The sequence below is a fragment of the Neopelma chrysocephalum genome, unplaced genomic scaffold (assembly GCF_003984885.1).
Source record: "Neopelma chrysocephalum unplaced genomic scaffold, ASM398488v2 Primary Assembly neopelma1_65c, whole genome shotgun sequence".
Lineage (NCBI taxonomy): Eukaryota > Metazoa > Chordata > Aves > Passeriformes > Pipridae > Neopelma > Neopelma chrysocephalum.
The window spans coordinates 172,380-198,843 of NW_020897724.1; the positions used below are offsets into that span (position 1 = coordinate 172,380).

Consider the following 26,464-nt stretch of genomic DNA (forward strand, 5'->3'; position numbering starts at 1 on the left):
CAGGCAGCCCTTTGACTTCAGGAGGATATGCATCAATGCAAAATATATTCCACTGACTAAAATATAGCTTTAAAAAACGTGGTTATTTTTGTCCCCCATTTTTATTTGCTCTTCACTCTGGGAGGGCACATTTCTCAACTGACTTTTCTTGGTATAACTTCTTTGAACTAAACCATAGCCAGCCGCACAGGCTGGGATTTCAGAATTTTTGTGTGGGTTTGTTATTCATTTTGCAGAAAAAGCAAATGAGTTCAGACAGAGAGTGGGCTAAGGAATGAAAAATGTGGTTACCTTGGTACACATTAGGGTGCTAGACCTGTGGGTTTTTTAAAGCAACACAGAATGTACAGCTTTATTTCTTTACTTGGATTGTGCTGAGACCCTCTGGCAAAGAGGTAATTTTTTATTGACATTTTGTTTGTTTTCTCTTGCAGCAAACAAGACAGTGCTGCATTTGCTCATTGTGGAGCTAATCGACTCCTTGTCGGCTGGATCTGAACTAAATTTCGAAGCAAATCCCCATCTTCAGGGTTTTTCTCGGAATGATGATTCCAGGGCATGTCTGCTCTTCTGCAGTCATGCGCCTGCCTGCTGCTATTACTGCATTTATCAAGAACATGTCATGTTACCTCTGGTTAATTTAAAGAAATCACAGCAGTTCTGACACAAGTTGCCACCCACTTTATAATCCGTATAGATGCAATTAGAATTGATTGAGCCACTGCAAACAACCAAGGGCAAAACAAAGGTTTCCCAGTATATACTAATTGAGATGATCTATAAATATGGATTAGGTTAAAAGGCCGTTGAGGTGCCTGTGTGCATCCCCTGTGTCTGCTAATGCTGTCAGGCTTTGAAAGGGCTGGCTGCAGTTTGGGGGCTCAGGGACGAGGCACTGGTGTTTCAGGCTCCCTGGGAGCAGCAGAGATCAGCAGCTCCACGTCCAGGACATGCCATCAAGCTGGGAACTGAGCAGGAAAGGTCTCTCTTCAGGCAAAAAAGGAGGTTGCTCTTCTTCACTGCCCTCCTTGCTTGAAGGAAGAAGGGATTTATGTATTCATTTATTTATTTATTTTCAATCCAGAGTTTACTATCCTCTTGAGGTTTTGGGGCTTTTTCTGCCTCGGAAGTGAACCTGCCCCCTGGCTCACCATAACCTATTTGGCTTTAATGGAGCAGGCACTATCCATTAAATGTATGACAACTCATTATCGGCGCTCCAGCTGGGAGAGCGCTGTGGAAACTTTACCATGAATATAAACTCCAATTTAAAAATGAAATTGCTTTGCCTTTTTCTCTGCCCCTCCCTGTGCCCCCAGGAGACATGTAAGATCACACTTGGCATGACTTTTACATGGCCTTTGTAGAGCAGGGAAGGGGGAAAAGTGGAATGATGGGGATGCAGAGCCAATCTCTGCTGAATTTGCTGTTGTATTAGGACTTGAAATCTGCTGGGTAGCTTGGATTATAGTCTGTGAACTGCTGGCTAAATGCTCTGAATTATACCTGTTGTTTGGCTCTGCCTCTGCAGTCCCTATGCAGGGGACCTGGACATCTGGCCTCGAGTTTGCAAACTGTGCTTAAATTCAGACTGCCTAAAGCAGACAGCAAGAGTCCCCCACTCCTGTCTGTCATCACTGCTAGTGATCTTCTACTGATCTGCTCCCTGTTTTGTCTCCTCCATGCCCATTCCCTCTCAGTCTTGGCACAATTACTCCTAAAGCATCCTGCTGGTCCTTGGCAGCCCTCCCGTGTCCTTACAACAAGCACGGAGTACTTGGCTTTAACACACTCGACCATATGGTGAGAAACTCAAAATCATTTTTTAGAAGAATAAACTGGACTCTGTCTGTGCAGGACATAGAGGGAAGGGGACTCTGGTGGAGTGAGTGAACCTGATATCTCCAAATGATTTATCTCACAAATTCACTTAATTTCCTTTTTTTTTTAACTTCCTCCAACTTCAATACTTGAAGGCGTTCCTGAGCCAGAGGATCTGCTGAAGGCAGAGCTGATCAGTGACACAACTCAGAGTAGAGAAAATAGACACAGATTTGGATGACTGGAGGGGGAGGAGGAGCAAGAAAGAATAAATAACATTAGATTATAGATTTCCCACTGAAATAGCTTTGGGAGCCTCATTTACAGCAGAAATACCCCAAACAGCATTCTCAGTAATTCCGTGTAAGATCTGATCTCCTTCAGATCCATGTTTTGAAAAGGTCAATGAATCTGTGCTTTTAAAACAATTTACATTCTATCAGTTATGCTCATTTGGACACAGTATCAAAGAAAACACATGCTCCTGATTTCCTTTTGTGGTTTTACTTGCATGCACAGAATTTAGGCCACAATTAATAAATAAACAGAAATAGAAAAATGAATAAACTAGTGGCATATGCTGCCTTTATAAACTGCTAAACAAAACATCTTTGCTGGCAGCTGTCCCTTGATTATTTTTTTATTTTGAGTTGCAATAATGAATTTTGAGAGTCACAATACAGGAACAAACATGTTTCACTTTGGTTATTCAAAAGAAGAGCAAGTGTTTCCCTTCATGATGCTGGGAAACCAAAAGTAACTTTCCCTTGTTGTGCTCTGGGCTGAAGTGATGTGTAGATGAGCACTGATTTAGGAAATACAGGGATTGTTGTTGTGTCCTTGTTCTCAAGATATAAGATTTTAGTGGCTGCTGCCAGATTTGTGCAAATGCTTTTCAGAATGACACCAGCAATTTGCACACAAGATCATGGACAGATTTTTATGTACATGGGCTCCAGTTTCTACATCTGGAGTGTATGAGACAGAGGGGCCCCAATCATTATTGAGGAAATTACATGCAAAGAGGTATAAAAACTATCAGTCATTCAAAAAGCTTCTGGAGTAGCAAATTGCTTTCCAGGGCAATCTTTCTGACAAGGGCTTTTTTCTTCCAGGGGGCAGAGGGTGGGGGTGGTTGCTAGTGGTGAAGGAGGATGGTTGGAAGAATAAAATTTTAAAATCTCTGTTAAAACATATTCCCCTCCTCTGCTGACAACTCCTGGCTAAGTCTGATGTATGTTTTATTTTAAATGTTAAGACAAGAATACTATTCCTTCGTTTTAGAAGATTTCTGGCAGCTTTTTCATTGTTTACAGTAACAGAAATCGTTCTTTTAGGAGTTCTAATTCTTCTGTCATACTCTCAAAATGCCTTTACTTGGCAGAGAAAAATGTATTTAAATAATAAAGTGGTGACAAACTGACAAAAGCTGGAAATCAAAGCTAAATGACAATTGCCTGCACAGAGCACAGTAGTGTTTGAGACAGAAAGCCTTAAAAACCAAACAGGAATTTGCATTGTAAATACAATTCTAACTACAGTGGAGTTGTCACTACCTGCCCCTGTAATTAATTTTCTTCTCTACCTCCATGCCTCAGTCATCTAGAGATTATACATCAGATCATCAGTAGCAAATCATTCCTGAGACTTTTTTCCTAGACAATATTGTTCCCAAGCTTTATATTTCATTCCTGTAGCAGATTCTAGTTACCATATGAATGAACAAGGCTCTTCAACAAAAAATACGAGCCAGATCTTCTCCCAGTGTATCAATGGGCAATACAGAATCACTACATCACTTCAGTGGAATTATTCCAGACTCAGAGTTTGGACCAAAGGGAGTTTTGCCTTTATACCATGAAGTGTGGGCATAGTGGCTGAGACACATTTACTTGCCCATGGGGCTCTCACATCATAGGCAAAAGTAGCAAGGTTACTTGCTACATGCCATGTTTTCCGTCCAATTTATGCCTTAGAAGTTAAATTACCAAAGAACATGGAATTCATTAATTTCCAGGAGACAAGTCAGTAACAGCTGTGTTTAGAAGCAGGTTGCCTCAAACTTTAAAAATGTATTCCTTCTGCACATGGTGTTTGTTCACAATTTATCACTGCCTATTAGGTAATAACAAGAGCAGGTTGGAGGTGGTTTAGTTTCTGCTTAAGAAACGATGCCACCAAATGCTAGAAGCAGAAATCAGTAAGTTTGCTCTTCTGCTGGGAACTGTGTGGAATCAAGCTCCTGTTGAGTGAGATAAGGGCTGCATTAGCTCTCAGCAGTTGTCTGTTGGTGTTTGCATTACAGAAGCAGCACGTTATGCTGGAAGGTAAATGCCTGACTCAGTTTATTTGCTGCCTTGTCAGAAAGAAGAACTTCTGAAAACTTAATAGGATCATTCATGTATCCAGCAAATTTAAGATGTCTAAAGTTATGAATATTAATACTGGGCAGATGGAAGCACTTGTGCACGTTAAGAAGAATGGTAAAGATATTCAGAGCAACATGCTTGTTTTGATCTTACTGAATAAGAAAACAGGTGTGGCTGTAAAACATTCCCTCTTCTCCCAGCAGTGTCCTGGGCACTGGCTGCAGACCCTGGCACTCAGATGATGCCTGTGCCATGCAAACTCCTGCTGGAGCCTGCAGACACTGGCAGCCCCAAAACGACCTCTGGATTTGGATGGCTCAGGGCTGCTCTGGCAGGGAAGAAAAAAGGTTTTTCTAAAACTTGTCAGTGTGGGTCTGATCCCAGGACTGTATCCATAGATATTTCTGTAACAACTGCTTGGCACATACTGAGCAGGTATCAGGCAAGAGAGAATGCCTGGACCTGACAATATGCCAGGTGAGTTCTGGCCTAAGGTAATTTTGCCTAATTCAGCATTTTGTGTGTTAATGCTTTCATTGTTAAACACACAGACTTTGTCATGAAAACACTTTAAATGTCTGTAACTCTGTAAGAGCAAATGTGAATGAAAAGCAGCACAGAAAGGCCAAGTTTTCTTTCTGTTTCTAAATGATGGCTTTTACAATAGCTGTTAGATTACTGAGAGTCTGAAGTTCTCTGGATTCTGAACTGTGCATATTTTAAAGATATAAATAGTCTTTTGTTCAAAGTGGCTGTGTTTTACAGACTGGATATAGACACTTCTACTTGTCTTAGTGCAGAAGTTTCTTCTGATTTAGTATCTATAAAATTCCTTTCTTATATCCTTTTCCAATAGAGTGCTACTTCATTTCTAACAGCAGCATTTACAGTGAGTACAGACCCAATAACTGTATTATTCCTATAGCAAATAATAAAACTTACCTTGTTTGATAGGCTGCTGATTGGAGAAGGTGAGAGGAGTAACAAGGAATTTGGTTTCAGCTACCTGTACCCAGTGGTGCAGAATTTTTATAGTCCAGACACCGGGTCGCAGGGGCAAATTCAGAGGTGGTTTGTAGTGAGTAAACTCGGCACTGGATTCAATAAGAATATCATATGTTGCTGCAATTACATTAATAGGATCCACCCAGATGACAGTCACAGTGACATTGGGGCCTTTTCCCCATTTCTGCATGCCAACTGGTTCATCTGTTGGCCCGAGGAGTCCTCCAAAATTCCGGAAAAGCCTTTCCTTGGCGTCCCATTCGGTGCCAATCTGAAATGGAAGAACACACTGCTGCTGGCATCATCTCTGTAAGCATCTCAGACCCTTGTGTCAAATAAGGGCTCTCAAGAGACACAAATCACATTTCTCTAATGACATGAATTATACATACATATAAAAGCTGACAGCCACATGACCTAAGATGTTGTGTACAGTGTGTACACAAATTGTGAGATAACCTCGAATGCAAGGCTTGCTTTTTTGGTCCACTTTTGATTGATAAAAAGCTTTTCTTTACCTTAAGAGTGACATAACAGGCTATAGCAGCTCCCTCTTCCTTCCACAGAAGCAGTCAGTAAGGGACCAAGCCTAGTGACTGAACACAGGCTATGCATAGAAAAAAAAATTGACCCATCATCTTCTGGGTCATGAAAATGTATTACACATCTGAGAAATGGAACCTGCAGTAGAGAGCTAACCAGCTACTGCTAAGACCAGGAAAGAAGCTTTTGCTCCTGACTTTAGGACAAGTCACATCAGGTCCTTTACTACAATCCATCCATGAGATGCTGTCTCCCTGCACTCCCTGCCTGCCTGATGTGGGAAGTTATTTCTTGTAATCTCTTTTACAATGTCATAACAGTGACATTGTTTTTTATTTATTCACTAAGGAACAGTAAACCAGCTGATTCACAATCTAGTGTAAATATTTAATGGACTTTTCTTTTTCCTGGCAGCTTTCATATTTCAGTGCTCTTTATATGAATTTCAGTGGTTCACCCATAACCCACAGGATGACACAAACTTACAAGCTATTGCCATTAAACCCCTCATAGTCCTTCAGGTCTTCTTTTGCCTTAATCTCCAGACAGTGTAGATGACTGAAGAGTTGATTTGTTCCCTGTACAGAAACCACATGATTCTCTCAAGTGGCCTCTAGAGATCCATGCACACCCAGGTGGGATCCCCACTTTCAGAATATATGTGGATATTGCAGATTCCACCAACACAGAGCTGTCCTTGTCCCTAAGCTTCACCTCACAGGGGCATGGTCAGAACCTGCTTTCCCGAAAGCATAAAAAATAAGTGTAGCTCATTTGCTTCAGAGATTTTTCTTCTTGATTTCATCTCCTTTCGTGAGAATAAGTGATTCCAATATAATGCCAAAATCCCCACAAATCCCCAAAACACAACAATTACCTGACGCCTGTTACTACTGATACCTGTACTGGAAACTGTCCAGTCTTCAGTCCCTTCTAAATAAATCCCTGTGCTTGGCAGACAAATTACAGGAGGACTGCAAGCAAAAAGCTACAAGGTCAGTAAAATAAAACCCTACCATCCTAAATCCATCTGTCATCATACGAATTCTTCCTACTGGACTATGACACTGCAGAATATGAGACAAAATGAGCCCTTCCACTACTCTGCAATCAACACAGCATTTCTGGTATTTCAGAGGTATTTCACCCAGCACACCAGCTAATCAAACCAGACAGCGTAGCCCAGATATCAGACCCAGGCATCGACTGCCTCGAGGAGCTGTCAGTGCGTACTCTCCTGACAAGACTGACTGAATATATATGGAAATAAGCTGAGAAAGAAAATTTCCTGACCAGATCTTATTATCTACTCTGCCAACCTTCACTGAGTGCAGCCATGTCACACCTACCGGTGCTCAAGAGACCTGGAAATAATAAAGCCACAAAATGTGAAACAAATCTACACCCTCCTGGGCAAAGAAAAGCCTATAAGGAAGCTCTTTCCACTACATTCGATATTTCTTACTGAAGAACTCCTTGAAGAAAACTTACTTCTTCCTCGAAAATTAAACGTTCGTTTCTGACATCCAACTATTTCCCCTCTCTTTAGCCTTTCATCCCTGAGAAAAGAAATCAGAAAGTTACAGTCCCCTTGCTCCAGCCTCCAAGTGACACTGCTCAATACCAGGTTGCACAAAAGATGTTGAGACATGTTCACATGCACAAAAGTTTATTTATTAGTGCTCTGTAAAAGAGCTAAGGTTGCTTTTGGGGAAAAAATATAACAAAATCGTTGTCTGGTTGCTAAGCTTTGTGCAAGCATGGTATTGGGCTCCCTAATGCAAAGCAAAAGTTACAGCCAAAGGGCCGGGGAAGAGAGGAGGAAAGGACAATTGCCTGCCATGAGACCTGTCACAGTGCTGTCAGAGTGTGCAGGTCCACGAAACAACAGCACAGAACCAAAAGGAGGGCACAGGACAACAAAAAGGAGGCACCTGGGCACCCTGAACCCCCACGTGCCCCAAAGCCAGGGCTCACACCAAGGCTCCACAGGCACCTCGGGGAAGGGAAAGGCAGGGAGCTGTACACATCTTCTCACAGGATCTGCCCTTTATGTCTGGTTTCCAGCTGGGGACATACTTTCCCATGCTCCTCAGCTTGCAGTACGGCTGCTTTTAGAAGCACAGTATTTTACAGGGAATTTTACTTAAAGCACTGGTTAGAGGTTCATACCTCTTCCCTTGAACTTTACACAGCTGAGTTCCCAGGATCGAGATGTCTGATTTTACAGGGCAAGAGATACTACAGTCCTATAATAATTTTCACAGCCCCTTAAAACATTGTTAGTAGGCTTTCACTTTCAAATGGAATACACAAAGTATGGGATGGAATTGAGCAGTAATGAAAATCTAATAAATTATGAAGGGATGTGGCACAGAAACTGACATTTTCCACATCATTGTTTTAATCACCATTAGTTTGGGCTTCAAGAGCAAGCACTGTGCACAGGGTATGTTTGGAGAGCTGGAAATGTCTCATTGGCTTAAAACTTCTGTTTCTATCTGTTTGGTCCCAAGATAAAATTTTCCCAAGATAAATTATGCCTTGATTATGGGTTTGTGTCTCATTGCTCACCACAAACAGGACCATTAGGTTCACACAATACACACTAATTGCCTGCCACCTAGTTTATTTTATTTTCTGTGATGAATCACAAGTCTTAACAAGACCAGAAATGAACTTAGTGTTCATCTGATAGACAGTGAGCTGAGACTTTTGGTTCTGTACAGCAAATAAATCTCCTGCCCTCCTTGGAAAAGTTGCCTGAACCCAGGCTGGCAGGACACATACTGTGTGCATTGTGCACAAGCCAATTTTAGGAGGTGTGGGAGTTTCACACTTGGAAATCATCTCTCTCGGATTTCCTCTGAGTTTATTTTACTTTACTGAGCACAAGGCTGAGTGCAGAACACTGTCATTAACCCCACCAGCCGTGGGGCAGCCCAGCTGGCCCATTTCTTTCCACTCGTCTTTCCATGGTGTGTGGTGAAATCTGCTCCTCGGGAGGCAAAGTCTGAGAAGCAAAGCAGAGGAGCAGAGGGCAGGAAGCACTGACTGGAGAGATCCCATCATCTCTGCTGCAATCTCAGTTGTGCATCAAGGTCACAAATACACTCGGGAGCACGCTCAATGCAGCATATTCGTGCTCTTCCTGCTGGCCCTGCTGGTGTGAGCTGGGAGAGGGAAGAAAGCTCCCAGATAAAATAGCCCCATTCAGCTTTTAAATTCCTGCCAGATCATGGGGTGAAAGTTGTTGAAGAACCAGCAGCTCTATGTCCCAATAAGCACAAGTCTTAATTCTCATTTCTGTGAACACTAATGCCCTCCCATCTTAGCTAAACTGCTAAGTTTGTTTTCCACTCGCTGGACTTTGACAAAGCAGTGGTATTTTAATAAGCTGTAGCAGATCAGAGCTTTCCAGCCACACTGAAGCTGAAGAAGTTAATGCTGGATTTATACCAGGGTAACTGAGAGAATAATTTGGCTCAGAGGCAAAGATCCCTGCAGGCCAAGGGAAGGCAGATAGTAAAATAAACAATTAAGAAAAGATTAAATGATTTACTTTGTACCTCCTGGTCTTTTAAAATATGAATCATCTATAAAAGGAGAGGACAATTAAAGAGTTTAGGTGAGAACATATAATGAAAACAAGTAAGCAGCCACCAAAACTCTTTTTGTGAGTTTCAAACAGAAGAAAATATTTCCTTATCCTGAAAAAAGCTCACCGGTGATTAAATTCTTCCCATGCTTTGCTCTCACACGGCTTCCCTGCAGCAGCAGTTCCTGTGGGGCTGCTCACAGACCAGTCTGTGAGGCTGTGAGGAGCAGCTCCTTAGTCCTGTGGGATCCAGGAATCCTCCCTGCAGGGCGACACACTCCACAGAGCTGTGGGCACTGCCATGCCAGGGGAGGCTGCCCCGGGGCACTGCTGCTGCAGGGTGTCTGTCAGGCAGGCTCATGCTCTGCTGCAGGACTGGTCTGAGGGAAAAAAGATGCTCTGTGGCCACGGGGGACCTGACAAGTGGCCAGTGAGTAAATTCTGGTCTCAGGTTAGCTTCCTCCCTACAACTGCAATGGAGTCAGATGTATTCTTTCTAATTATTTTTGAGTTCCAGAATACCAAGATCAATATATTCCCTTCCATCACACTGTTAGAAAAAACTCTGTCTCTGCTGCCAGCCCAGAGTCATTCTAAAAGAGGACCCAGAGCAGGCATCAGGATGAAAGTGAGATTAAAAGTACTAAATAAACAGCAGAAATACTCCTACAAATCACAAGAATTAAGGCTTGTATGACCATTTATCACTGCATGAAATGGCAAGCCTACCATCAGACACATTGATAAATGAAGCACACTTTCCATCCATCTCTTTAATGGCACATTAGTGTCATGGATTTGCCATGCACACCAAAACACTGAATCCCACCTAGGCGTTTCTTAATTGCCCAAGAAGATGGTAATTTATGGACTTAGCCATAATGACTAGAACACATTTGTTCAATCAATTTTATACCTTAATTGAAATTTGTGGCTTAACAAGAAAAATCATGAAATTAACTGCTCAGGCAGTTGTATCTTTAAAACAGAACACAGATGTCGGGTTCTATTAGTGGTCAACTTTCCTGATAGATTTTAGGGTACATTTTTTATACTCTATGTCAGATGCTGAGAAAAATTCCTAGAAAAAAATGACAGGATTTGGGGGAAATCTCAGTCACCGCTGTGATAATTTTCTCTTTTGCGTTACATCAATATTCTGCTCACATGTGGCATTGATACCTGACTATCACTAATTTTATGAGGTTTTTTTTGGTATAATCTTGAGAGAAATGCTTAAAGACATCACCATTCACATCTAGAGTTGCAGAAACATGACATTTTCCCCAGTTGCCTTTCACAGCACTTAGAACAATGATGGTTGCAAAACTTCTAAGTAAGTTACTGAGTCCTTTTTACAACACCAAAGGCCTTCAATTTATTCTTAAAACAGAAAGGAGTGAGGAAACTCCGAGTAAGGTAAGAAGTGAGGCTTGACCAAAGGTCTGACCTGGCAACAGTATCTCCTGTGAAGAGGATGTGCATTGTGCTAGACAGCCACTCTCACCTAAAATTTACATGGAATACAGTTTCCAAAGTCTGCTGAACTGGTATGCAATCTCTTGATGCCAGAGGTTCATGGGTGGCTATGAACACTTACCTCTGAGAACTGCAACCTTCCAAAATCGCTCGGTGGACTTGCGATCTTGAAGACTTTCTTGGGCATCACCCACGTTTCCAAAGTTTCTAGTTTACTGACAGCCAAATTGGTTGCGTGGTGTCTGATCAGGAAGCCTTGGAAACGGTCAGCAAGGAAGTAAAGGTGGACGGAAACTGGATGGCCCATGGGGTAGTATCTGTAAAACAGCACACGCACATCCACTCATCAGTTACACAAGAGAGACATGAAATCTCCATTTACTTGAAGCTAATGGCTTAAGAAGCATTCATTTTAACTAGAAAATCCACCACTGTACATTAAGAGATTTTAAATGTGTTCATGACTCATTATCAAATATTCTTAGGCTGTTCTGATTACCCCGAAACGTAAAAGAAATGTTACTAAGAATATATGCTCATTTAGAGCATATCCTCAGCTCTAAGCTCTTTAGGAGGTCCCTCTGTGTGCCAGAGAGCTCCCCTCCCTAAGCACCTCTTCTGGGTAGAAAGTGCCACCCAGAGATACACACAGGTCACTGGGCTGTGCAGCACTGTTTGCTCAGATAAACTGTAGGTGCCTGTGCTTCAGGCACCTTTCCTGCCCCAGCAGGGTCAGTGCCTGCCCGTGTGGGAGGGCACAGAATGCTGCAAGGCCAAGCATCAGCCCCGAGCCCCCTCCATTCCCAAACCCCTTCCCTAAGGGCACGGCTCTTTAGGGTGGCACTGCAGCCAAGGACATCAGGATCCAGCTCCCATTTTCCTATATTTTAGGAAATGAACTTCACATTCCTTAAAGACTTGAGATTTAAAAATCCCAAACTGACAAAAGGTCAAACAACCAGGCAAAACCTATCGTTGGGAGATTTGGGGGCATTTGGTTACAGTTCAGATTTAAAGATATTGTGTTCACAGCTTCAAATAATTAAACTGTATGGTCAATTGTCTGCTATAGTCTCAGAAACTCCCGTAATGATGTTTGGGTACATACAGATGTATAAATAATTAAAAATGTGTTATTCATAGCTCAGAAATATTTTAGTACTTTGCAGCACTGACATTAACTGCAAAACAATTGAACCACCCAGTATCACACCTTCCCAGTAAGTCAGCTAAGTCTGACTCCTCGTGCTTGTTACCACAGCTCAAGACGTGAGCAGTAAGAGGAGCTGACCAGTGAAGCCTTTCCATTGCACGAGGCCAGCAACACCCAGAAGAAAGTCTCTAGAGCTTGAGAAATAAACATAAGAAGACAGTACAAACACTGATGGACTGAGCAAAAACACAGCAAAGCTACGCAGCCAATACCACCAACAACCTGACTTCTGTTCTGAGTACTGAGACCTCCTGTTTTATATGTGTGCAGCAGCAAATATTTACAATATCCTTGAAATAGTCTGAGTAAATTGCCTCTTGGCAGCAGTGAGTAAAAATGCCTAGAGATGGAAGAAATAAATTAAACCTCAATCACACATTAATGTTGCTCCGAGAGAAGATGCTGATACGCAATCTCATTTGGTACCCGAGCAGTCTGCGGGGGGCACGGCTTCCTGAGGCTGTGAGCTGGCCCTTGTTAGAAAAGTGTGCAAGGCAGCTTCTCTTATAGACATCTCCTGTGCTGCTGCAGGAGGCAGCAGGGACTGACTCCAAATGTGATCTGAAGCAGCAGCAGCTTTCCTCGCAGTGCCGGCCGCGGTGTGAAACAAGCTGGGGTGGTGCCTGCAGGATCAGCTGACTCGGTGCTGCTGTAGCCCCACCAGCAAAGGAACACTGTCGAGGTGCTCAGCCCAAATACATCCCTGCCATTACTGTGTTAGAGACATGCAAAATCACTGGAGGGAAAGAGGAAAGGTCTATATGCATACACCTAGAAAGATAACGTAGTATCGAAGAGATGTGAATCATAAACCTGAGGAATATCCACCTTTCTGTGATTTAAACTGGATGCTCACTCACAGTGTTTCGAGGGGGCTCAGGTAGGTATGAAAATGAAGCCTCCACTCCATATCACAGTGCAATTCCTCCCTGCACTGTTTCATGAGGCTCCAGCCTGCTGTAAAGGAGCCATGCTTTATTCCGGGGACAGCTGCAATCAGCAGTGGGTGACACAATGTCCCTATCTATAATCTGAGCAAGCTTGAAAAGCACCTTGAGCTCCTGTGCAATGGAAAGTTCCTCAGAAAAGATATTGATAATTGATGTAAATCAGCACCAGGACACTGGCAAAAGGAATAAGCACAGAAGTAATTGTCAAATTATTTCAGTGCTGGTTACACATAGCCCCCATCCTCTCTGTTGGCTTCACTCTGCAGGACAAATGACCCAGCACTTCTTTAGGTCTGCCTTTATTTCATATAAGGAAGGCATGCTACTAGTGATTATTTCTATCTAATTGTTATTGATCTTTTATTGCTTTGCACTGGTAACCTTCACTGACAAAACTCTAATAGGAATCTGGAGCACTTATTGCCACATCTTTCTAAATGGGACATTGCTCGGCACTTCCATGACTAATTTAGGAAGGTCAGGGCACATTTGGTTCCCTCTCGAGAACACCAGAGGGGCAACGTCCATCCATCAAAGAACAAGGGGATGTCTTCAGTGTTGCTGACTTAGGCTGTGTTTTCTGTTAGGAAAAAAAAAAGGCAGCATCCAGAAATACATTCTGAAGAATGAATTAAGAGATGGTAAAGTAAGACTTTAAAAGATGAACCCTCTCTGCTTTGAATGTAAACAGTTTCAGATGTGTTTGCAGGCAGCAAACATCTATCTACCATGAAGAGAGCCTTTTCTGTGCAAGTCTAACTCCGGGAATTCTTGTTTCAAATCTCTTTTAGACTGAATTGTTCTTTGCTAGGCTTATAGGTGAAAAAGGCATCTAGAATATAGCGGAAATTTCCCTTTAAGGAATATGGAACTTCATTTGATAGAGAGAGATATATATTTATAAATTATATTTATAAATTATATTTATATATTAATACATTTTATGTATTTGATGCTAATAGATCCTACCAGTTGCAGCACTTTTGGCACAGACAGCTGCACCAAGCAGGCAAACTGAGCCAAACAAGCAGCTCTGTGTACTCCATGTGTGCTCCCAGGGGAACAAACAAGCAAGGACCATTAACCTGCCTGTGTTCAGATTAGTTCTGAAATCCTGTCCTCTGCTCTTGGTAAGCATAATAGAGGTGAACATGACCTCTGCTGCAATCACACGGAGGGTTTAGGAGCTGTGGCTATAATACACTTGCTGAAATTAATCAAGGAAAACGCAGCAGTGGGGGTAGCACTGCCCAACTGGATCCTGTCAGTCTTCATCAGGCCGGAAAGTAGCTCCTTAAAAGTGCAGCAAACAGGTCACATAATGTCAACCCAGAATAACCAATGCTTTATTATGGACATAAATACTCCTGGAAATAAGTGCTGTGCACTTGCAGCTGCCTGGCCCTGTTTGTGAGGGCGGGTTCCAGCCAGCACAGCCGAGTAGAACGAACATCCCCGGGAGCTCGGCGGCCCGGTCAGCGTCCCCTGAGACACCCCAGACAAGGCAGGCCCACACTCACCGGCAGCTGTTGTCTCCAGCAGCGTGGAAGGAGGTCTCGGCTCTGCGCAGGCCCAGGCGGGAGAACGCGTGGAACATGGTGAGGGCCACGTCGCTGAGGGTGTGCACCCCGTCGGGCTCGTCATACACGTTCTCCCAGTAGGCCCGCAGGCCCGGCGTGCCAGACGGGTAGTTGCCATACAAGTAATAGTCCAACTGGCCGATTATCTCTTGGTTCACTACAGCTTCAAATTTGCGGGCAAAGAAAGTTGGCCTGGCAGTCTGCTGTTGGGATACGACAGGAAAAGACACTGAGTGAGTTCCCATTTTTGGCCATGACACTTTGTCCTAAGCCATGATTGGAGTTGAGGATGTGAACTGGTTCTCTCCATGGGCAAAGATGACTTATAGGGTCACCTTTGTGCCCATTCGTTGTTAGGAGTGATGTTAAGGTTCAGGTAAAAACTACATAGTTACACAACAAAAACACAGCTGTGTCAGTCCCTTCATACCAACAGCCTCCCCCTCCCCCTGCTGCCTTGCTCTGGAAGGCTCTCCAAGTGCCAGAGCAGTGTGGAATGCTTTCTAAACCCTCTGTTAGCCTGGAGACAGTGCAGCACTGGCACGTGTTAGGCAGGGAACAAACCATCGTGTGACACAGGGGCTCAGAAGAGGCAGAGCAGCGTTTTCTGGGTATGGATTTGCTGCTAGGAGGTGGTAAGAGGACTCCGGGAGAGCTGCCATCTATGGCTCAGGTTTCTCAACCTCTCAGTGTCCTGCAGAGATTTTTGCTCTGTGCTTGACACAATCTTGAGCATATCACTGCTTTATATGCTACTCAACTATGATAAGCTTTAAAAAGGTCTTTGTTTTGCCTTGCTCATATTTGAGCATGGGTTCTGAGGTGCCAAGGAGTTCTAGGGTGCCCCAGATGGTTGGAAAATTCTTTTGAGGATGCTCAGTTTTAGTCCAAGAGGGCACATACTGTGGGCTCTCTGATCTGTGCCTCTGCAGCTCTCTTTGTGCCTCTGTGAGAACTGTGAGCCAGCCTTCTGGTGCCCTGTGTTTGTGTGAGGGGCTCTCTCACCAGGCAAGTGCCAGAAGCTGCCTTTACATCTATTCTAATTTTGTACTTTCCCTTCCAGCTCAGTTTACTTGATTGTTTTTTGAAATATTGTTGTGGGTTCACAGCCTGGGGCAGGTCAGGCTCTGCAGTCTGGCAGAAGTTTTTTAAGACTTGCCATTTATTCTGTGCCGGAGACTTTCCTGGGATTGGTGGTAGGGGCAGCAGAGCCTCTCTTAGATAACATCTCATTTGCTCTTTTTGTGAGTGCCTGTGTCACTGACTTCAAGCGTGTCTGGTAGGCAGCACATAACAGTAAAGATCTGTTTCAGAGCAGTCATCATTTCTGTGCTGTAGGGTAACACATTCCCCATCCCACACAAAGCCTGAACAAATATGCTTTATGCAGGGAAGCCCAAGGAGCTGCAGGGATGGAATTGCAAATCTGGTGACCTTGAAACAAGCGGTTGTTCATTCTTAATAAAAGATACACGGGCCAGATACAGCCTTGAGACCTAGTGCACCCTTAAGCACAGGATTTGCTCTCATATCTGGCTTGAGGAAACTATCACAAAGGAACTGATTAAACTTTTTAAGGCAGTATTGCCAAACCTGGGTGATCAAAACCTCATGACTAAGGCTCCCAAAATGACAAAATGAACACTAATAAAAACATGCTGATGAATATGATGAATATGATCATGAATTTGTCTTGTGCTATGTAAGTCTCTAGCAGGCACATTAGTCAACTTTTAAGTTTTTTTTAAAGATGATAAACATTGCTGAACACCGAAAGCCAGGAGTTTAATGAAATCATGAAAGCACCTGAGCTGAAACTTTGCAACAAAATCACAAGAGTTACCAAGTACTAGTGGTACCGTGAGAGATGTCAAGCTTCCCATCTTTCTAGCCCAGCAGATTACCAATGCCAAGTAGCCCAAAGAGTTGCCTTGTGACTTTACCATGCCAGTAATATGTCTCAAGGGCCAAAACACAAGAGAACCAATCTTTTGTTCTCCTGAAATTAAGATCAGAGCTTCCTCACATCTCTTTCTCCACCCGACTGATGGAGTGAAAGCTTCCCTTCCCATTCCCTGCTGCAGCCATGCAGCCAGCTGGCTCTCCACACCACAGCAGAGGGAGAAGAGCCTCTTTCAGGCTATGTTGAGTTACCTGGAATCGGTGAAAGTCTGCTGGTTTGAAGTCATTAGGTGAACAGCCACACCAGTCAACAATGTGCTTGTATTGACACTTGCAACCGAGTTTACGATTCCAGTTCGTGATGCGCAAGTTGTTGTCCACCATGGAGTCACAGTATGGGCTATTCTCCAGAACAGTGTGAAAGAAGGACTGCAAGAAAGGCAGAGCAGATCACTGTATTTAGCTCCTCAAACTTCCATTTTCTCTTCCTCACTTCAGCCCATGGGCCCAAACCTAATGCAGGTGACTTATCTTCGTTTGAAATGACAGAATTAACAAGCTCTATTGTTCTGCCATATATGAAACGTGCTCTCTGTGTATGGATTCCACAGAGCATGAAAAAGTCACGACACACTACAGACCCAACCAAACTGTAATAATACACAGCTGAGGCCTTGCTCCAAATACCTGGCACGGAAAACCTGCACTTCTGCAATGAGCAGCTTTGTGCAATGAGAGTCCAAAGGACTCCTGGAAAGGCCGCAGTGTCAGCAGTTATTTTATTTATATTTCAGCTGTATGAGCAATTCTAAGAAATTCCCATTATTTCTTGTCTGTGAGTTACTGTCTGGTCTAATAGATTTAGGACTGTTTTCCTGAGCAATGTGCTAATAATATATCTCATATATGTTTCCTAAGACAATTCTCAAAACTACACCATCGCCCCAGTTACTATGAAAATTATACAGTCCCAGACAGCTCTTCTGTGGCTGTCTCTACCACCAGCACTCTGAAATGCATTGCTAGTTGAGTGGCCTTGTTCTGAAATACACAGTTCACTCTAGGCACCAAAAGGACATTCTGCCTCCTGCATTTACGTCTGATATTGTAAGTCTTTATTTGCTGACTCATGGCAGCGTGGAATTCCTATTGGGCTACCCTAATTATATCATCATAATATCAGCTATTACATAAATCATGTGTAATGGGGACTGATATAGCAGGTTAACAGGTCAGTGAAGGCAGAGCGGTTTTAAGAAACCAGCTATGTATCTTGCAAAGAAAACCTTGTAGAAAAAAGCTATGGAATAGCATCAAATTTAGCCCTGGAAGAGACCATTTTTGGAGCAGTGACTTCTCTTTAAAATCAGCAATAGTAGGATCTATAAATAACCAGCACAACATTAGCATGGCTGGCCCCCAAATAATCCCCCTACCCTTTTTAATGTTAAATGACAGCTCAGTGAATATGGATTTTATGCTTGAACTGTTTGGTTAAACCCATAAAGGCATCCATTCTCATTCAAGCGAGAGGGGGAAAAAAAAACTACCCAATTACCCATTGCCCTGTATCCTTTTATAGCAATACAGAAATTTCTCTAGATAATGGATGAAAAGGTTATCAGAGTTGAAAAAAAAGGTGATTTTTAACAGAAATGGGATTAAAAGAAGACTATTCAACATGTGTGTGGAATAATAAACCCCTACCAAAAGATGACAATTTCTGTGCTCCACCATAAGCTAATGAGCCTAGATTTACAAGATTGGTCTCATCAATCCCTGGGAATGTTCAGGAGCCAAGGAAGTTATTATTTTAAAGACAGGCAACCAGGTCTTCCTTGGGATGGCTGAGTGCTACACGCTCTGGGAGCAGAGCCTGACAAGCCAGGGGAGTAACGTACCTGCTGAGGCAGGTGAAGCACAGGCTGACAACCCGCCAGGCTCTGTGCTCTACATGCAGATAACGCACATTCCCTGACACACTGCTGCATGCCAGACAAAACCCTATCCTCGTGTGTGCTCCCCTTCTGCATCACTTGTAGCCAGAGCCATTCCTGAGTGATCTAAATGATTTGTGACTGTGCCTTCTAGCTGAGTTTTGAACGGAACAATAAACCTTTGTTTGTAGGGTTTATATTTTTAAAGAAAAGGGCTGGATAATAGCAAGAAAAGCTACTTATGAAGACAATTCGCCATCTCTAATATCCTTCAAAAGCTTTGTGCAGGAACAATTTGCAAGCAAAGGACAGCTGGATTTTTGGTTGTTCGGTAACAGATTAATAGGCTTAGAAGGATAAAACAAAGCCATTCCTTGCAAAAAAGTCCCACAAACAAACAAAGCAATAAACAACTGCAAAAGATTTTCTAACCCTAAAGGACTTACTTGTGATGGGAGTAAAATTCTCATTACCCCCCATGGGATGTTTCAAAGCCCACCAAAATCAGGTGAAAGCCCCTCTGATTCCAGTGATCTTTGGGACAAGCACAAACACTGCAGGTTTGAACACAGAGAGGGGTTGCTCTGGATTCACATACCTCAGCAGGAAGCAGCGTGTAAGAGTAAAACCTCTTCATCTTTGTTACCAGGTCATCATTAGAGAAAGTCACATACTCCACAAACTTCCTGTTTAGGAGAAACCAGTCTGACCCTCCATCAACTGTGATTCCTTCTGGGATCTTCCGGTCCCCCAGGCGCCACATGTGGGTATCGCATTCCAGGAAAAGCCGATCCAGTCCTTGTTTTCTGATAAATCTGAGGAAATACAATAGCAGTCATTAAAAGTTAATTTGTATTTTGTTATCATCACGAGGTCTATAAATAAAAAGCTACTTTCTCAAACAAAAAAGGATCAAAAGGTCATTTGTTTATATTTCTGTGCTGCTCCTAAATAATGTAGAGAAGTTTAATAAATAATTAATCAGTTATACATTCGGTTATAGAGGCAAAGATCAACAGATTGCTTTTAAACATCATTTTATACCTTCTGCTGTCCTAAGGCAGAACTGTGCAGATGACAGAGCTCTGTGGCATGAAAGTCCATAATGCTCATTAACTCTCAACAAACCACTGCAGAAGAACCATAACATGAACACAAACTAAACGCAACCTGTGTGACAGGCTTCTGTCTTTAAATGAATTCATAGTTTTTCAAAAACAGCAAACTGTACATAAAGGTAAAATGACCAATTTGCTCCTATGTTATTATTCCATTAATTTTTCTATTGGGGTATAGCCAATCAGGAAGAAATAGCACTGTCTTGGTCTTTGCTGTAGAAAGAGCTTGTTTGCTCTGTATGAAAGTCTATGGGGGACAATGTGTTGTTATTTCTGAACCATGAATAAGAGGAGCAACTGCAGAACTTTAAAGTTATGGAAATGAATTATTTGAGACTAATATAATAATAAGAAAAAAAAAAGCTGAGAAATCAATCTGTGTTTGAAAACACTTTGGACTGGATGCCCACACATGTTTTGAGACTGTCTGATCCAGGTTTCTGTTTGTTACTCCATTTCCAGAATGATTTCCCACAAGGAGAAGCAGGGCAGCCATGAATTAGCACACGCCCTCGCAAGGGGGGCTGAGCGCCGTTAATCACGGTGAGTTGCTGTGTTGAACACATCCCACATGTTCTGAGCAGCAACAGATGCTCACTAACCAGACACTGCAGAACTCACAGCAACACAAGTTCTCTCTGGATGTAGGATCTGCAGGGCAACAAGAGCTGCAGCACCTGCAGTGAGGAGAGCACCGGGTTCTGTTCCTGAACCACACAGAGCTATGCCAGGGTGTTTCGGGATTAGGAAGTCAGGATGACATTTTAGTGGTCCTCAAACACATGTAACTGAAGGAAGGGGAAAAGAAATAAAAGTTAAGGAACAGCACCAAAGCTTTCTGGCCTCCTGCATCTGAAAACATGAGCATTAACCCTGTAGGCCAACTCCCTGGTTCAAGTTCTGTTCTACACCAATCAAAGAACTGAGATGCAATTATGAAATGGTGCATATTAATTTTCAAAAGGACCGTAAATGACTTCAGGGTCTATGTCCTACTGATAGCTATGTCTCTTTTCACAGTATGAGAAGAGCTCCTCTGTTAACACAACAGTGCAGAAAATGTGTAAATGAGAGTGAAGAAATTTTTCTTTCCATGAACAAGTTTCTAATTTCATGTTCCATTATGAAGGATAATAGAAAAGTCTTGCAATTTTAATGCAGTCCTCTGGAATGTAATCTTCAAATTCAATATTTATGCAGTTATCTCCAAATCAAATATTAATGTGCCTGAAAGTTTGGTCATTTATTTATTTCCCTCAAAACTAAATGCTCATTTGAGTTAATTATTTTAAGAAAATAATAGAATTTTATCGACCATATTTAAATAGGAACATAACGTTCTTTTCCATGAAGTAATTTCTTTCAACTGCTATCTCTACTAATTTATCATCCTTTACTCTCATTTTCAAATAGAAGGTTCTCTGGCTGCAATAGAAACCCTTGAACCAAAGAAATCACCTTTCAAATTTCAAAAACTATTCTACTTACAAACTCCCCCAGCCTGTATCACATGATGGGGCTTACAGCTAACTGGTACCAGAAAGCTCAGTAACACAGCTTCAGCCCTATTGTCTGAACTTGGCAAGAGAAGAGCATGACCACACTCCAGATGAGAAGGTCCCAGCAAATCCTGACTCCCAGCTTCATGTTTTCCAAAATAGTTGACAGGCTCCTTTTTTTCTATACTTACACGCTTCTATGACTTTTTTGAGCTAATGGCTTGCTCAAGCAAATCTCAGCATATGGAGTGAAATAAGTCAATTCCTGGGAGTGCAACTGTTTTCACAGCAAATCTCAGCCCCAAATCCTCTACAACATGGTTACTAGAAGAAAACCAATCACTCATCCTGCAGCAAGGCAGCATAGCCCAGCTGAAGAGCAGCAATGCCTTTGGAGACCTCCACAGAGATGACCCTTTTGCTAATGCTTCTTGAAACCTTCCTGAAAACACCATATCAGGTTTTAGATGCCAGTAACAACCGAACAGAAAGCAGGCATTTTTCAGAAGGCTCAGCCTTACTGGGCCTCTTCACACACAGTCCTTACACCTAAATGGAATAAGTTATTAGCATAGCAAATAACTTCTATGATCTATGAAACAATGGTTTATACAAGGGGCTGTGAAGACACAGTGAAGCCAAGTGCTTGCTGTCCATTTACGTTCCTTGGGAGCCAAGGGGACCAAGCATATTTCAGATCTGCTGGAAGCTAAATGATGCTGCCTGAGGAGGCAGCAGCCGCCCCAGCAAGCCTAGGCAGTGCTGCTGGCACAGACAGCTGAACTGCAACCAAAGTGGAAAAGGTGGATAAGGCTTCTTTATTCTTCCCCCCAGGCTCTCTTCTAGGATGATTGATGCTCCTAGCTACTCCAGCAATGGCAATTTTGGCACTCAGGCAGGCAAGAACTTACTCTAGGCATACTGGATGTTGCTGGAGGGAAAGGGAAGGGGGTCATTTGTATGCCACACAGGGCTTTTCAAGAAATGAAAAACTCTCAAACGCTACAAACAGTTCATAAAGATTCTTAACTAGCCATTCAAGAATGCTTGCAGCCACCTCTGAAAAGAAAGATAGGAGGATGGAGGGCAAAAGCATGACCCTACTGATTTGTTTCTAGTCTAATGCTATATTTCATTAGTTTCTGGTTATGCTCAATGGAATACCAAACCAGTATGTTTTATGAAAGCATTTCAAGCTTTGGAGAGAGAAATGAAATCCAAAACAGTTTGGTTTCCCCCCTTGTCTTTCTCTCTTGGGTTTTACAGGACAAATTAAAAGTAGAAAAAAATGGCTTAGTAATAGAATTTCAATAATCTCAGTCAACGTGAAGAAAATTCAGGTGCTTCCTGTCACCCTGAATTTCAGGTAAGACCAGCACACCTCTGCCAACCACAAATGTACCAGCCAGGACATTGACATCCAATTGCACCAAGGTATGGTTGGCCAAATACAACAGAGATTATCATCAGATAAACAAAACAGAGGAGGAAGATAATGATGATAAGAGAGTCAGCCAGGAGAAAATAAAATTAAAATAAGACTAGGGTTAAGAAAAAGCAGGCCATAGGATGCTGTGAATGCATGTTGCCACCTGAGCCCAGCAATCAGGCACTGACACGTGTGAAAGGTGTCGTTTGTGCCCTGACTATGTGTGGATGCAGCCTCGGGGTTTACATGGTTCCAGATGGTTATTTTTATACTTTGTTAAAAAAAACCCTATTGCCTGCAGCACGTGGTCTGTCACACTGAGTAGAGATGTCAGCCCAGACAGCTCATGATTGCAATCCAGCTCAGGGAACTCCTCTTACTTTGTAGTTTATTTAAATATTTATAATTGCATTTCAGATAAGATTCTAGGATTGTGTAACACAAAAAGCATTTGTAAGTTGTTTAGCACACGCTCCTACAACATGAATAAAAACACATAGCTCAGCTCTTATGATATGTTTTTAACTACTAATATTGTTGCACAGCTACTTAATATCAGCAAAAAATATCACAATCAACTATCATCCTTTTGGATAGTCTTCTCCAAGTGACAGTGCATGCCACAGCAACTTGGGAGAGATCCCTGCTCCTGAATGCTCGTACTTACGGAGTATGTAAGTCAGAGAGTTTGCTGTTTTCTCTTCTGAAGTCTATGAATGCATACAACTTTCTAAAGCATCACAGACTATCAGATTGCTAAATGTTACTTATCAGTAACTTTATCACTAAAAGGTTTTCGTCTGGAAAGAATGTACTTTGTAAGGTGAAAAGGTTTCTTCCTAAATGTTTCCTGTTTCTGGCCTCTTGCCTAGAAAACCTCCTATCGACATTTCACTGTTAACCAGGTGCACCTGTGACCTCATCATCACCATTCATGATTTAAGAATAAGAGCTATAAATAAAAGTTACAATACATTAGAGAAACAATTCATCACAAGTCAAAAGTCAATGTCAAAGTAAGAATCTGTAGAGCTTGGAGCTCCACTAGCAGCATGTTCATTTTTCCCTTCAGGAATGTGGACAAACTCTGCACATTGCTTTGACTTTATCTGCTCCTCTTTTAACACTCTTTAGACAAAAATCTGAAGACAACAGTCCATTTCAGTGGGAAAAGTCAAGTAAATATTTTTACAGATGAGAAATATGAGAGTCATTTGCCAGCAGTGTTTGCACAGCCACCCTGGAAACACTTAACCGGAGTCAATCAGTTGGGAAGCATAAAAAGAGTAACTTGCAATTTAGGTGACCAACTAGAAAACACAGAACAATAATTTGACAATCGTGAGCATAGCAGTTGCAACAAGTAAATTGTGAGCAATCTCTAGGCTAACATATATCTCCATAAACCAGTCACCGAAAAATTCTTTGTAATAAGGAAGTTCATAAAACCCAAACCTGTGCAGAGCAGTGTCATTCCCTGCCTGCTCAGGCCAGAAATCCTGGCCTCCACTGAGTATGCAAAGGATTTCCAGTTGACTGCAACACAGTGCTCTCTATTTCACCCCATTTCCATGAGTAACTCTATTTGAAGGGTTAAACAATATTTACAACATCTGAAATAATTAACAATCGGCTATTTAAACACGTCTATACAGTACCAGCTAATCATCTGTTTTTCTAAAGATATGATCTTGCAGTATGTTTCCCGAGACCTCTTCCTGTCATGCTGAAAGCCTCCAGAGCTGACCCCCCACTCCCAAAATGGAGTTGAAGCTTGAAAAGGGGAACAGTATCAAAAAGAAGTAGCACGTACTTAGTCTGTCAAGATGAGGAAGATTTCTGCCTGGTATGACAGGCAGCATGTGGACAGCACAGAACACACAATTCCTGCTGTTCCAAAAGGCCACGAAAATAACTCTCAGTGCAGACAGAAGCGATGGAAGAAAAGAGAAAGAGAAATAATAACTTTAATTTGCTTTTCAATGTGTTGAAATTGCGGAATCCTAAATGCAAATGTTACGAGGTCAAAAGCATAATTCTTCTTATCTTTCTTTAATTCCCTTACTCAGAAGAAAATATTATAAACACAATATTCTTCCAACAATCTCCCTAAGCTTTAATGCCAATGCAGAAACAAACATCAACAATATCAAAAAGAATTTCTCTCTTCACTGGATTTGCTCTGGTGAGATTGGTCTTATTTCATGATTGGGCTTATTCGAGGAGCTAAAGTCAAAGCTGTAAGTAAGCAAACAAACTGAAATGCTTTTAGTAGTTTTGCCCACTGTGCTAAATACTCAGAAGTTAACAAGGAACACAGGGAATCTTACTTCTAAAATGTGATTAGTGTTTGTTACCCCATATCTCTGCAGCAGGTATCTCTCCACCAGACCCCGTGGAGCAGCAGAGCGTGTGTGTGAATGGAGGGGGGCCAACCCTGTACCGTGGGATCACCAGCTGCCCCTTGGCAAGGACAGCATGGGCTCTGACCTCAGGAGGACAGGGATTGACTTCAGAGCAGGAAACACAGGTGACACAGCCACAAAAAGTAACCCAGTGCTGAGAGGTGCAGTTTGTGACATTTGTTCCTGCCCAGGGAGCTGGGTTGCAAGTCATGAGAACAAGGAGCTCTGCTGGAAGGATTTTTTGACAGTCCATGTTACCACAGTTGTTTTAATTGTATGTTTAACCACTTTTATGTTCAGTGTGCAAGTAAATCTGGGGCAGACAACTGCTGCCACACACACTGGACATAAGGTTTACGTCATTTACAGTGCAGCAAAAATGATACAGTATTTTGAATGTCTCTTTCAAGTTACAAGTCTACCTTAAAATACGATGTATTTTATACGATGTATGTGGCCCTTCTCAATGAATGGCATCCTTATAGAAGCCAAACAACTTCACTTACAGGATTCCACAAGATGCTGTTGAAAGCCGATGAATATACACATTTTATCTGGTCATTATTTCATCTCTGTATGGACATATTTAGATTTTTCAAGCTTTACAATAGGTGCCTCATATTCTACATAATTTGTTTCTGCTTCCTTCATATATAATTTTCTCAGAATAACCATTTAATGCTTTAGTCCTATCACATCTTTGCATTATGTTTAAAGAGAAATTTCTCAAGATTCTTTTGTTCTTGTCCACCTTTTCCTAAGCATTAACTTCCCCTTGCTTTGAAAAATTGAACTTTCCATCTTCTCTCTTTCAAAAGAGAAATCTCTCTTTCAGAGGAAGTCTTAAAAAGCCTCAACATCTCTCAATATTTTAATGTTGTGGGTCAAGGAGCAAAATAAAAAAACCCTCTAAAATTGTTTTATTTGTAGGAAACTTGGAGATAGTCTATTTTTTTGCGGTCATGACTCTACCAGGAATTGCCTTGTTTTGACAACAGTTCCATACATTTCCTTGTGAGCAAGATTTTCCTGTGGGTTTCTTTCCACTACCCTTCACTTACACGATATCTTTTAAGCAACACTGAAACAGCTTTTACAAGGACGAAAATCAAATGGCTTCCTGTCACCATCAGGGAAGCCACAACTCAAGTGATTCTGTTTCTTTTTATATTAAATAAGCAAAACTGGAAATGATAATATGCAGAGATGTATCATGAATGCACCACAGACAGATTGAACGATATGAAACCTGACATTTTGCCATCTGTTTGTCTCCAATAAATGTCTTTTCTATAAGATTTTTTGTCCCCTCACCTCCTCTTCTTTGCAAAACCCTCAACTGTCGGAGCAGTCTCCGACCTGGGAACGCTGCTGGGCCTGAGTGGCTGAGCTTGAAGCCATCTCACCTGTGTGATACTCCTGCTGCAGCAACTACAGCACAGGCTACTGCTTCCACCATGGCCAGCAGATCCTGCAGATCCCAGCTGGTGCAGCACCCACAGGCACTGCAAAGGGACACCTGAGTGACCACCACAACAGCGTCTCACCGAGGGTTCTACTGTGCTTAACGTCTCAGGATCTGCATCCTGGACATTGGAGAAGGAAAAGGAAATGAG

At 42.3% G+C, this 26,464-nt stretch overlaps 1 protein-coding gene across 2 annotated transcripts in view; it reads right to left on the reverse strand.

The window, feature by feature from the left end:
* The window catches only part of XYLT1 (xylosyltransferase 1), a 175,106-nt gene that overhangs the window by 2,885 nt on the left and 145,757 nt on the right, over positions 1–26,464 (reverse strand). For both annotated transcript variants that reach the window (XM_027684261.1, XM_027684262.1), the window contains exons 6-10: positions 18,996–19,212; positions 16,713–16,889; positions 14,499–14,761; positions 10,937–11,132; positions 5,133–5,466 (exon numbers count right to left, since the gene is read on the reverse strand). In XM_027684261.1, coding sequence (XP_027540062.1) covers positions 5,133–5,466; positions 10,937–11,132; positions 14,499–14,761; positions 16,713–16,889; positions 18,996–19,212 — 1,187 coding nt within the window. The remainder of the gene's footprint in view (positions 1–5,132; positions 5,467–10,936; positions 11,133–14,498; positions 14,762–16,712; positions 16,890–18,995; positions 19,213–26,464) is intronic.